This window comes from Ictalurus furcatus, chromosome 5 (assembly GCF_023375685.1).
Source record: "Ictalurus furcatus strain D&B chromosome 5, Billie_1.0, whole genome shotgun sequence".
Lineage (NCBI taxonomy): Eukaryota > Metazoa > Chordata > Actinopteri > Siluriformes > Ictaluridae > Ictalurus > Ictalurus furcatus.
Genome location: NC_071259.1, coordinates 33,589,289 through 33,603,203, shown reverse-complemented (window position 1 = coordinate 33,603,203; position 13,915 = coordinate 33,589,289). Strand labels below are relative to the sequence as shown.

At 42.1% G+C, this 13,915-nt stretch overlaps 1 protein-coding gene across 1 annotated transcript; it reads right to left on the bottom strand.

Annotated features, from left to right (window-relative positions):
* Positions 1-2,239: 2,239 nt before the first annotated feature.
* ccdc124 (coiled-coil domain containing 124) lies at positions 2,240-12,510 on the bottom strand. Its single transcript, XM_053625874.1, has 6 exons — positions 12,458-12,510; positions 10,880-11,023; positions 9,602-9,768; positions 3,882-4,065; positions 3,390-3,489; positions 2,240-2,740 (listed from the first exon to the last, which is right to left on the bottom strand). Exons 3-6 carry the CDS (start codon positions 9,758-9,760, stop codon positions 2,539-2,541), a joined length of 645 nt encoding a protein of 214 aa, XP_053481849.1. The 5' UTR covers positions 9,761-9,768; positions 10,880-11,023; positions 12,458-12,510; the 3' UTR covers positions 2,240-2,538.
* Between the last annotated feature and the right edge of the window lie 1,405 nt (positions 12,511-13,915).

The following is a 13,915-nucleotide window of genomic DNA, read 5'->3' as shown; positions in this document are numbered from 1 at the left end:
AAGGAAGTCGCCCTGATTACAGTTCACGTGGGATTTACTCAGCTGTTGGGAATTCTACAAACATGGAGCTAATTTCTTTTCTGAGTGTGTAACCTCACAGGAATACTTGTGGGTGTGTGTGTGTGTGTGTGAGCATGGGAAGACACTCGAGTGCTGCAGTGTGTTGAAGTTGCGGTGGAGCCGGCTGCGCCCCAATAACCGATTTTTAAGAACCACTTTCTCAACCTTAAAAGTCTCCGCACTGTGGTGAAGTTCACTTGATGAGCGTTTGATGAAGGATCGACTCGACATCAGTGCAGACTTCAGGAACGCAACTTACCCAGAATCCACTGCTGTAGATGAAGCCGGAGTTTAAACGTAGACAGGAGTTAAATGAATTCAATGATGAAATTTCACACAGAGTTCGAACTGATGCGTGTCGCTGTGGGCCGATATCTCTGAGAGACCAGGGATCATGTGACCAGAAAATTCATTCCGTCAATAACACACCACACACCCCACCCCCGCCTACAGCAGAGTATCTTCCATCAAAACTTCCATCATCATCATCATCATCATCATCATCATCAGACGATCAGCTGAACATTAGGATCGATGATCGTTCAGTGCAAACAAAAAAGCGAGATCAAAAGAGGATCAGCTGAAAGTCTGGACTGGCTGATTGATTTTCTTTAAAAAAAGATCCTAAAAGATAAAGAAAAAGATCCACTGATCGTTTGAATTATTTGAATGCTTTATTCAATCAATCAAAAGACGATCACCTAACCATTTGAATCGAGTGATCATTTCATTCTATTAAACAAACGCCGGCTGATCGTTTAAAATCCACCCGTCGTCCTGTTTAACCAGATGAAGTCTGGCCGATTGTTGAAAGATCAGCAGAACGTGGACGTAGAGGACGCTCGAGTAAGTGTTTCACTCGGTTGTTCGGGTTGAACAGAAGATCAGCTGAAATCATTCGGGATCGGGTGATCACATGGTGCAAAGAAAAAACTGAGACCAAGCAAAAGATCAGCTGGATTTTTGGACTGACTTATAAAAAAAAGTTTGTTTAAGCAAAGGATCGCTTGATCAGGATCTACTGAATGTTCAGTTCTCGCTTTAGAAGACGTGCTGATCATTCAGACAGATCGATTCATCGTTTGCTTCAACCAAAAGATCATCTGCTAACTGATTCGTCTAAAAGAACAGTTAAGTGTCTAGCGTGTGTTTTGTCTCAAACAAAGAACCAAGTAGGAGATCAGAGACTGATTCAGCTCTGTTGTTTGCGTTAGGAAAAAAAAGGTCAATTTAAAGATCAGGATCAGTATCGACTGAAGTTTAACCAAAAGATCAGCTAAACATACGGACCATGTGATCCTGTGGGTCGATCAAAAGAAGGTTGGGCCGATCGTTTGGGTCAACTCATCATTTGGTTTGGAGAGAAGACAGGCCGAAAGTTTGGACTGGATCGTTTTGATTCAAACAGAAGATGAGCTAATGGTTTGAACTGACGGAATGTTTCGACCAAAAAAAAGGATCGGCTGATTGCGTGTGCTGGTGTCAAAACATTCTCTACACGCAAACATCTCGCTAATCTTCTTTTCAAACCAAGAGCTCAGCCGATCTTCTTCTGAGCACGAAACGATCCCGCGATCCAAACGATCACTCGCTCCAAACGATCACTCGCTCCAAACGATCCCGCGATCCAAACGATCCCGCGATCCAAACGATCCCGCGATCCAAACGATCCCGCGCTCCACACGATCACTCGCTCCACACGATCACGCGATCCACACGATCACTCGCTCCACACGATCCCGTGATCCACACGATCACTCGCTCCACACGATCCACACGATCACGCGATCCACACGATCACGCGATCCACACGATCACGCGATCCACACGATCCACACGATCACGCGATCCACACGATCACTCGCTCCACACGATCACGCGATCCACACGATCCAAACAATCACTCGCTCCACACGATCCAAACGATCACTCGCTCCAAACGATCAGCTGATCAAACTGTTTCTGATGTAACCGCTTTCCAAAATGGCAGTAACCCATCGTCTCCAGTTACACTCGCATCTCTCTCTCTCACACACACACACACACACACACACACACACACACTCACACACTCCTGACAGTGTTCGTACCCAGGCCAGTTTGTTCAGCAGTTTAATAATGTTAGTACATTTCACTTGCAGGAGTCAGGACCTGGTCTCGGAGCATTAATACACTACTGTAAAGCCAACATGGTGTTTATTGCTAGGACACAAACTTCATCAACGTCTAAAACTCGCGTTCAAAATGTTACTCGAGTGCACTCTTATTTTTAACACACACACAAAAAAAAACACCTCTAAATAATAAAATGAACTTTGCTCTGCTTTTGAACCCGAGTGTGAAGTTTGGCACAAACTGGAACTTCAGTGTGAATCTGTGGAGTCAGACGTCTGGGGCGGGGATCAGGGTGTGGTTGGAGATTGGTGCAGACCCTGTGTTACACGTGTAAGTCTCTGAGATCTCGCCGTGTGGGCGTGGTTACTTGGCGTTGTAGCCGGCGAAGCGCTGGTTTAACGGGTTCTCCGGAGACTTCGTCCACTCTTTCTTCAGCTGCTGTTTGAGCTGAGACAGGCGCATGTTGGGGTTCTCCATCTTCAGGCGGGGCATGTTGGCCTCCTCAAACGCCGCGTAGGCCGCCTTCATCCTGCGCTCGGGGTGGCGGTCCAGATCCTCTTTGGTGCTTCTCACACACACACACACACACACACACACACACACAATCAATTTAATCTTCAAATTTCAAAACAGTTCTCTAACCAAAGAATAAGTGTAAAGAACACTAACTCCTATTTTTGTGGATTCAAAGCTTTTTCCAGAATACAGTTAAACTGTTCAGACTTTCCATATAAACATCAGACATGTTCACGTCAGACATGTTCACGTCAGACATGTTCACGTCAGAGAATAAAAGACTGGCTTAGAACCTTAATGTCTTTAATTTGACCAGCAGAATATTTATATTTTCCCAGAAGTTTTTCCGTTACATTTGCAGATCTGGACGTCAGGGCCTTTAAATTCCGGACTTTTTATTTTTCCACCAGATTTAATCGACCTGTGCAGGAACGCTACATTAACCCACACAATCTAACCTCAATGTAAAACACAAACAAAACACCCCACAATTATAACTGATAATTCGTTCAAATTCGGCTCAGTTTTGTCTAATTGTCTCCAAGGAAAGGACTCGGAAGATACGCAGATAAATTACTGAAGGAATGAACGAATAAAACACACAAAGAAGAAGAAACAGAAAATATATTCAAATAACCTGCTATGGAAAATGTTAGATTAGTTTGTTATTATTATTATTATTATTATTATTATAATACCTGAGCATAGCGATGGCGTCCTCGATGGTCCGGGCCGATTCTTCTTCAAGAATGATGTGGTTAATGTTCTCCTCCAGCGGCATCTCCAAATTACTCTTCTCTACGAGCGGGAAGAACAGGATTAGAGATAAGGAACTGTTTATAGATAAAGATAGGGCTTGTATAGAAAAAGAGTTTGATTTTGGAGTTCAGTAAGACTGCGTTTAAGTCGAGCTACTGGAGCAAACCACTGACGCCCCCCCGCCGCCCCACCGTTCCCTGTGTCTGAACATCCTGTAGTGCTTTTTCTGCAGGTTTGACTTGTATTTAGGGCGGGGTTTTATGAAACCTGGCAACCCTCCGAATGAACTTCCAGAACAGCTGCTCTATAAAACTGCAGTCCTGATGAACACACCGAGTCTGAAGCTGGTGAGCTCTCTTAAAAGAAAAAACAACAACAAACACACACCCTTATCTATATACACATATGATATGTGTGTGTGTGTGTGTAACCTTTTGTCTCGGTCTCTTTAAGCGCTTGTTCCCGGTCGAGGTTCTGCTCGATTTGAGCTCGTGTCATTTTGCTCAGAGTTTCTCGGGTCTGTTTCCCCTTCAGCCTCAAATCCTCTTCATCCAGGAGACGCTGGTTCTCTCTCTTCCTCTCCAGAGCCTCCAGTCGCTTCTTCTCCCTCTCATCCTACACACACACACACACACACACACACACACACACACACACACAGAGAGTTCAATGAGATTCTGTCATTCTGGGATTTTTCCTCCTGATATAAAGAGACAGCAGGAAACAGCACGAACCCTTTCCTAGTGAACGTGACTGTTTCTGAAGGACGAGGCGTCCTGCGTGTATATCGTGGGATAAAATTAGACGCAGTGAGGGATTAAACACACGGGCAGCGTTGACCTGCATTACTGCATCCTGTGACGCCGTTATTTCGGCCTAATTCTACACGTGGGCCGTATTACGCCTCCACGTCCGCTCCGTTACTCGACCTTTTATCACCGTTTACGATAGTTTTGTTGCAATACTTAAAAATAACTCTGAAATTAAAATTGAAAAAGAAAGACACGTGCAACACTCAGACACGTGTCCAAAACAGCGATGCGCACGTGACAGCAGGCTCGTCCCCGAGAGGGACACGCTGTGACGCAACGTCCACGATAACACGCCTGCTTGTAATGAGCTCCAGAGACTTTAAAAGGAAAAATGAACGAAGTAGAAGATCTCTCGCTTGCTAGCCACGTCAGACAGGAAGTGATGTCAGAAGAAAAAAGATAAAACTCTTCTTATCAGCCCTAATGACCTGGAGTGACCCCTAACAGAGCTGGCTGAGGGGACAAAAAGACCTCATCACGCTTCTCGATGCCCGAGGCCGTGATCAGACCGAATGACGCACCTGAAGGACACCTGCATCACTAGTGCTCAGGGCTTTTAGAACGGTTGTCTTGCTAGCAGCTAGGAAGTGATGTCAGAGGAAAGACAACACACACATCAGAGAGCTCCCGAGTGTCTGATGCCACAGTAACACGGTTAAATCGAGGCGTGTGTTCCGTCCCCCGGAGATGTGCGCGTCCCAAATTAACATCCCTGAGCCCTACATTTCTCCGAGCGTCGTGCCGAAGCAGACTTTCCCGCGTGATGAAGACGCCCCGGCGCGTCTCTGAGGTCAGACAGCGACGTGCGGTCGGTCGGTGAAGGGGTTCTGCCTGGAGACTTCACACGACTGGAAGAAGGTCAGAGTCTCTCACACACCTAAAGAACTGGAATTATACCTACTGACCTGGAAAGTCCTCTAACACCCCCTACACTCCCATGATGCACTACTGCAGGAATCATTAGCGCTTATGACTCCATTAAACTCTCAGTCTGCAGCTGCGGAGTAAAAATCCCTCAGACTGAACGTCTTCATTTCTCTCTCCATCTCAACTAAACATCTGGATCTGGTTCTCTCACTGACTCACTTAGAAGAAAAAAAACCCGACAACCTCACTGAGCGACAGAGGTTGAAGGTCATCACGGACACTACTGACCCCAAACACACACACACACACACACACACACACACACACACACACACACATCAGCCAATCAGAGTAAAGGTCTGCCACACTGACCAACCCAAGCTTAGAAGATCTAAAAATAGTCCAATCGCCGCGGAACGCCGAGATGAAAGAGATCGAGTCAAAGAGATGCGGCCAATCAAAGACAGAGAGACAGACAGGCAGAGAGAGACAGACAGGTAGGTGAGACAGGTAGATGAGGTGATCAGATCAGGACTTCACTGCGAGTGGATTGGGTTTGTATCGGGTTTTGTGGTGCTTCATTTCCTGAGAAAGCTTAAAGGTCTGGGATACAGGGTCACATGACCTCACCCGCAGCGCAGGAAGACGCCTGGATCGGATCCTGGATCAGATAAACATCAAATAAATAAAGTACTCTCAGGACAGGAGACAGATGGAGAGTGATATATCTGGTACAGTGATGCGAATAAAACAGCGTGGAATCCGTCAAGAGCAGAAAAGTGAAGGTGACTCGGTGGAAGTGTAAATAAAGATGAAGATGGAGGGGATAAAGATGGAGGGGATGAAGATGGAGGGGATGAAGATGGAGGGGATGATGGAGAGGATAAAGATGGAGGGGATGAAGATGGAGGGGATGATGGAGAGGATAAAGATGAAGATGGAGGGGATGAAGAGGAAGATGGAGAGGATGAAGAGGAAGATGGAGAGGAAGATGGAGGGGATGAAGAGGAAGATGGAGAGGATGAAGAGGAAGATGGAGAGGAAGATGGAGGGGATGAAGAGGAAGATGGAGAGGAAGATGGAGGGGATGAAGAGGAAGATGGAGAGGATGAAGAGGAAGATGGAGAGGAAGATGGAGGGGATGAAGAGGAAGATGGAGAGGAAGATGGAGGGGATGAAGAGGAAGATGGAGAGGAAGATGGAGGGGATGAAGATGGAGGGGATGATGGAGAGGATAAAGATGAAGATGGAGGGGATGAAGATGAAGATGGAGAGGAAGATGGAGGGGATGAAGATGAAGGGGATGAAGATGGAGGGGATGAAGATGGAGGGGATGAAGATGGAGGGGATGAAGAGGAAGATGGAGGGGATGAAGAGGAAGATGGAGGGGATGAAGAGGAAGATGGAGAGGATGAAGAGGAAGATGGAGAGGAAGATGGAGGGGATGAAGAAGAAGATGGAGGGGATGAAGAGGAAGATGGAGAGGAAGATGGAGGGGATGAAGAGGAAGATGGAGAGGATGAAGAGGAAGATGGAGAGGAAGATGGAGGGGATGAAGAGGAAGATGGAGAGGATGAAGAGGAAGATGGAGAGGAAGATGGAGGGGATGAAGAGGAAGATGAAGAGGAAGATGGAGGGGATGAAGAGGAAGATGAAGAGGAAGATGGAGGGGATGAAGAGGAAGATGAAGAGGAAGATGGAGAGGAAGATGAAGGGGATGAAGATGGAGGGGATGAAGATGGAGGGGATGAAGATGGAGGGGATGAAGAGGAAGATGAAGAGGAAGATGAAGGGGATGAAGATGGAGGGGATGAAGAGGAAGATGGAGAGGATGAAGATGAAGATGGAGGGGATGAAGATGAAGGGGATGAAGATGAAGATGGAGGGGATGAAGATGAAGATGGAGAGGAAGATGGAGATGAAGATAGAGGGGATGAAGAGGAAGATGAAGGGGATGAAGAGGAAGATGGAGAGGAAGATGAAGGGGATGAAGATGAAGGGGATGAAGATGGAGGGGATGAAGAGGAAGATGGAGAGGAAGATGGAGAGGATGAAGACGAAGATGGAGAGGATGAAGATGAAGATGGAGGGGATGAAGATGAAGATGGAGGGGATGAAGATGAAGATGGAGAGGATGAAGATGAAGATGGAGATGAAGATAGAGGGGATGAAGAGGAAGATGGAGAGGAAGATGAAGGGGATGAAGAGGAAGATGGAGAGGAAGATGAAGGGGATGAAGATGAAGGGGATGAAGATGGAGGGGATGAAGAGGAAGATGGAGAGGAAGATGGAGAGGATGAAGATGAAGATGGAGAGGATGAAGATGAAGATGGAGGGGATGAAGATGAAGATGGAGGGGATGAAGATGAAGATGGAGGGGATGAAGATGGAGAGGAAGATGAAGATGAAGATGGAGGGGATTAAGAGGAAATAAAAAGGAAACGGTTCTTTGTATCAAAATATTTTTAACTGGAAAAAACTGAACAAGTCAGAAACAGGTCAAAATATTAATCTGCTCTTGATATAAAAAAACAAAAAGAAAATAAATATATAAAGTCTTACGCTCGGGTGTTTTGGATTTTGTCTTGTTGCACATTTCACACTGATTTACTTCTTTATTTATTTAATCTTCTTCGAATCCCTTCTTTCTTTATTTTTATTAAACCCAGAGGACGTGGGGGGTGTAAACTTTTGTTATATTTTATATATATATATATATATAAATAAAATATATAACTTTTTTCTCATTCTGACGCGACTTTAATCTGCTGTAATGAACCGGTCGGTTTCTGTGAGTGATTAATAAAACGTCTAATCTCAGATCAGATTTCATCCAAATGGAAATGATCTGATTCTGTTTATTTTTTTACATCTTTATATTCGTGTTGTAATTTTAACAATGCGCTTGAGGATTCTTTCTAAAGCAAAATGCAAAAAAACACAAAACAACAAATAAATAACAACAAAATAAATAAATGAAATAAACAGACAGAGCTTTAGGAAGGTGAGAGTTCAGCGCCCCCTGGTGTTCACTGAGGGACTCACAGCTCTGTACAAACAGCACAGTGGCGTTCACGTTCTTACACATCGACTCTGTACAACTTTTCTTCTGTGTGTGTGTGTGTGTGTGTGTGTGGTGCTGATAGTTATTCCTGTAGACTAAAAACAGTTTAGATCAGATTTAGAGAAACACTTGAGTGGTGTACATACGGAGCGTTTTTTTTTTTTTTTTACCCACAATGCTGCAGGTCTTAAACCATGCACTGGTGACATCAGCAGCTTTTGAGGTCATTAATTCATCGTCATGACAACATCTCAGACAACTGGTGAGCAGTTCAGAAGGTGGAGATGTAGGTTCAGGTGTAAGCAGTACCTCAGAGCTTTAACATGTTTAGCTTCACGCCGTTAATCAGCAGAGCCGTGTGTAACGCGTTACTGTAACCTAATGACCGTTTCTGATAACGCAGTAATGTAACACGTTACGTTTTAAATGGATGTAATTTGAGTACAGTTACTGATGTCAATAAAATTGCGTTACTAATTTATTGTTAAGAAAACAACATTATGTAAAATATATATTTAAAATAAATCAGGTTTTGCCCTGAAGATTTTCTCTTTATCTCTGAATAATTCTCCACTCGGAGCGGTTCGTCACGACGTAACTGAACGTCAGTAAAAGAAGACGTCTGTAATGTTATATCTTCAGTGAACGGGGGCGAGACCAATCAGACAGCGTTTACAGGAGATACGTGGAAATACTCGCGTCTTATTGGCCGACGGTCTCTCAGTTCTGCTGAACGCTAGCTCACAGTCAGTGTGAGGGAAAATGGATATACGGCGAGTTTTATTTATTTAAAGCGGTAAGGGAGTTGAAACTGAAACAGAAACATCCTCTGAAGCTGAGCAGGAAAACAAGGCGTGTAAACGTCCATGAGTTCCAGTTTACGTGAAGATGACGTGAGCAGAGCAGAAGGAAAGATAATGAACTCTACATGACTCTGTAGCAGCTAAACACATACAGTGATAGCTTAGCTGTGTCTCCCCTCGGCTAGCGACTCCAAACTAGCCTAGTTAGAAAAGTTTTATATTTTATGAGGTCTGGTCGTCCTGCACACAGCGACACACCCGAGGATGGATTTATTATAAATCAGACTTTTTCTGATCGCGTCGTGCACGGACACTAAAGTTACTGAAAGAACCGAGTTTCACGTTGCAGTGTGTTTTTGTAGATCTGATGATAATCTGATTCATTTTACATGCAGTAATCAGTAATGTCATCAGATAGTGGATCACTAAACCACTGATTCATCGATAAAGACTTCCTCACGGTGTGTTCTGATTGGCTGAAAGCAGCATCTCTCTCTCTCTCTCACACACACATTTTTTTTTAACTTATCATCAGACCATGTGTTAGAGGAGTGCGTGGAATGTGCACAGATGATGATGATGATGATGATGATGAAGACCCTGACCTTCCTCTGCTCTTTCTTCAGCACGTGTTTGTCGCTCTCCTGCCACAGAGCGTCCTCCAGTTCCTGCTGTTTCTTTGCGTCCGCTGCAGCTTTAGCCTCGGCTTTCCGAGCTCGCGCCGCCGCCGACTTCGAGTTCTCACCCTGGAACTTCTTAGGCATCGCCACGCCTAAACACACACACACACACACACACACACACACGTTATTATCTCTCAGTCAGGTGTTTAATTCAGGTCCATGAAGCTCTTTACATGCAAAAACTCTGAGGTTTTTAAATTTTTTAAATTAAAAACAGAATTTAAATCAAATGGAACAAAAATTAAAATACTTAAAAAAAAGTCTTTATCAATTCTGCAGTGAACTCATAAGAAATCTTTAATACAAAAAAATATGAAAATAAAAAACAATCAATGTTTCAGCTGATATATAATGAATGATATTCTATAATTATAAATAGTTTATTAGCTATAATGAATAAATGCTAAGCACGTGACAGGTGTAAGCTCCAATCAGAGTTCATATGCATGAGCTGTGGGCGGAGCTTGTACGACTGAGGGAGTTTCTAATCATCATATTCATAAAAAACTCGATTTCTAGATGAGGATGAACTGCACTCCTGAACCTGGTGTTTATTAAAAATATTATTATTATTACTTTGTTCCTTCAAAATCAGGTTCTTAACCCGTGACATCATCACTGTTATGATGACGTCACATATTGCTTTACATTTAGGCAGGACATGACAGTGAAAAGAGATAAAAGCGTGACAGGATTTATGATTTTTTTGTGATTTATTTGTCACAGTCGGCTGTCTGATATAAACTCTGCAGCTTTTATTTGTTTGTTTGTTTGTTTGTTTGTTTTTCATCCACACACACACACACACACACACACACACACACACACACACACACAGAAATATTACACCAGTTTAGCTAACTACATGTTAGCGACGTGCTAATCACCATCAATCACGTTCAACTCAAATCTGAGGGAAATAAATATGCAGAGAACTGTTACAGAAATGAAGGAGGACTGATTTCTGAGTTCTCTTGTGACTGGAACTCGGAGTAAATATATAACAGATGCCCATGTCAGAGTTGTTGATATGCTAGCTGGCTAAAACAGCTAACAACATGCTACTGTGTGGCGCTGTGTGCTCAGGAGCGCTTTAAACACGCAACAAATACAGACTGACATGTATTAAATATAATATATTAATTATATAAATTGTTATCAAACACATGAGAAGGAATAAAAGTATATATTTTCACCAACCTGTCGTAGCTCCACTCTACTCGACTGGCGTTTCTTCTTCTTCGCCACCAGGTGAAAGATTGTTCCAGCGCTTTAACGTTCACTTCCGCCTCCTGGTGGCTGAGTGTTGAAACTACAACCTGCTGCCATCAACATAGCATTACACTGTTTTAAAAAAAATATATTATTAAAATACGAAACCATGCTGATCTGTTGAACAAACTGAAATGAAGAAATAAAACAGCTAGAAGCAATCTGAGTGCGTGAAAATGATTTTAAACCGTCTAAATTACTCTTGTTTATTTGGTTAATATTAAAAAAAAGGTAAAATGATGAGTTTTTTTTACTGTCGTCATCTCGTGGCTGAGTGGTGAAGTACACCTATAACCAAAGATCTAGAAAGATTAAATTATTATACACTTCTTATATAATAAAACAATAAACAGTATATTGAGTAAATATATGAACAATATTTCTTAACCTTTCTTAAGTATCCCAGCTGACCCTTTTATGTGCTTTAGAGAGATTAAACAAAAATTAAAGACTATAACGCGCTATTATTTTTACTGTCGCCATCTTGTGGCTGAGTGGAAAATTACACTTTGGTCCAAAGACGTGGCATCAGTAGAATGTTATTAAATTATAGATAGATAACTTTATTAATTATGGTATTAATATGTATTGAAATATATGTAATATTGATATGTTTAATTGATTAACAGGTTGCGAACATGTTAGATTCTATTTTTTTTTTAATCGCGCAGATAAAGGTTTTATAGACAGCGCTCTCTGTTATGGTTGAGTGGAAGGATCCGTTACCATAGAAACATTCAGCGGGATTTTTCAAGCGTCCCAGCGGAGGAAGACTAATGCATTTCCTGTGTATATTATGTATATGCAACATTTATATCTATATATTTATTTCTTTATTATAATTTTTAAACGTATTAACATATAATTAGTGGCCATTTCCCGCTTATAATTCGCTATTTAAAACGGTTTAGAGACTGTGCTTCACGCGCCATGCTCCCCCTATTCCAGTAGTTAGTGGTATGATCGGTCTCCATAGAAACATGTTCCGGCATTTTCTATTTTTAAAGCGACATTAACAAACAGAGTGTATGGAGTGGAACTCATCATCTTGTTTATAAAACACATTACATACTGATATATTATAGCTATGGTCTAAGAATTATCCAGCTGTTTTGTCTAACGTTTTAAGGACGGTGTGTGAGGGGTCGTGCCCCCCCCCCCCCCCCCGCCAACGTTGGTCCGCTAAGTTGAGTTGATCCGTTTCCAAAGATTTATTACATTCAATTTGAATTAATATGTATTAAAAAAAACATTGATGAACAATTATGAATGATTATTTCAGTTCGCTTTCAGTAACAGTGTGAGGAGTCCTGCTACCCCCTTTTTACTGGAGTGGAATGATCCGTTGCATAGAAACAGGCAACTGTGTGTACCAAGAAGAATAACAGCTTTAATCTGTAATGTTGTTTATAAAATGCTTGTAAAATAACCAAAATGCATCTTTTATGAACAAATATCTAAAATAAAAAAATCTATTCACTGCTTATATTGTTCAGTAAACAGTACCTCACGCGCCGTGCCCCCCTCCTTCCACCGCTGTGTGGAATGATCCGATTCCATGGAAACAGCCGCCATTTTTACGCGCCAAATTGAACGTGACAGCAGATTAGAGAAAGATTTAGCATGTAGCTAATCAGCATGTAGCTTTATTAATACTGTAAGAAAGAGTCAAGAGAAGAACTTGCTCACACTGTTAGAGTTTATTAACCTACATTAACTAAACTTTCCCGAAGGTTTTATGTAGTCAGGACTCATTTCCCCAGGGTGCTATTAACTTTATTACCTTTTAGCTTTAAACACTAAAGACACATTTAAATAAATAACAACGCACATGAGTTTAAAATTCATCCACACTTGACATTTATCAAAGTTTATGAAAGTTACTGTGTCCGAAATCGCATACTGTGAGAGTAGGTACTGCATTGCCGTTGAATCAGTAGCCTACGTACTAATCAGTATGTGTGTGTATTATGACTACAATCCCAGACATACTACATCCGCCATGTTAGCATTGTCATGTGACCTTCGACGTCATCATCACACACAAAAATCTTAAACAAGTTAACAATTTATTCAAGTATTGTTAAACAAGTCCTGTTTAACCAAGGTTTAATACTTACAAAGAACCCACGCGGTCTTCAGCGGTTTTTTCCGAGCTCGTTCGCACCAGTCCCGTTGCATTGTGGGATTGTTTGACTCACATAGTGTCCATCGTTTGCATACTGCAAAATCTCACTGGACGCAGTACACCATCCGGGTATTTCTCGTCTACTGTTCTCGCATACTTAGAATTCAGACATACTTTACTACCCCTCTGGAGTACTGCTTTTCGCCTACTGGGTAGTAGGTAAATATACGGTTTCGGACACAGCCATGGACTTTGAAAATGAACTAGGTTGCACATGCTGAACCCTCATTTGTGCTGATCTAAAAATAGCTGTTAGTCTACATTCATACATTCATACAGTTCAACTCCACGCATGAACAATAGTGAAATATATACACTAAACTGAAGAAATGCCGGACTCTAACCTATAAAACGCAGTAAACCGTCATAAAAGAAACAAAATGTTAAGAATGAACATGTTGCAGCTCTCACTTATACTGAAGCCGAAGTCCAGCTTTAAATCACCACGTGTTCATTATGTGCCATGTGAATCTGGGGGACACAGGACCCTGGGAAGATAGATACCCTCCACATTCAGCTGAACAACAGGCAATGTTTATATATTAAATAAAATAAGGCCAGACCACACATTAATATCTTTACATTTCACCCGTGCGTTAATCTGTCAATCTTGAATTTGCAATGTAATAACATTATTTATTTACTTCATCAGTGTGTGATAAAATAAATAAAATAATAAAACTGTTGGCTCGCGTTACAGCTGAGTATTTTCTACTAACATTGCATCAGCTTCATGGGATATTTCTTATCCTGTATAAGAATACTGAATTAAAATC

Excerpts from the sequence above, each read along its gene's own strand:
- ccdc124 (XM_053625874.1), bottom strand. The coding sequence starts at position 9,760 with ATGCCTAAGAAGTTCCAGGGTGAGAACTCGAAGTCGGCGGCGGCGCGA. Across the intron at positions 4,066-9,601 it reads TGAAGAAAGAGCAGAGGAAG|GATGAGAGGGAGAAGAAGCG; the intron begins GTCAGGGTCTTC and ends GTGTGTGTGTAG. Across the intron at positions 3,490-3,881 it reads TAAAGAGACCGAGACAAAAG|AGAAGAGTAATTTGGAGATG; the intron begins GTTACACACACA and ends TCCCGCTCGTAG.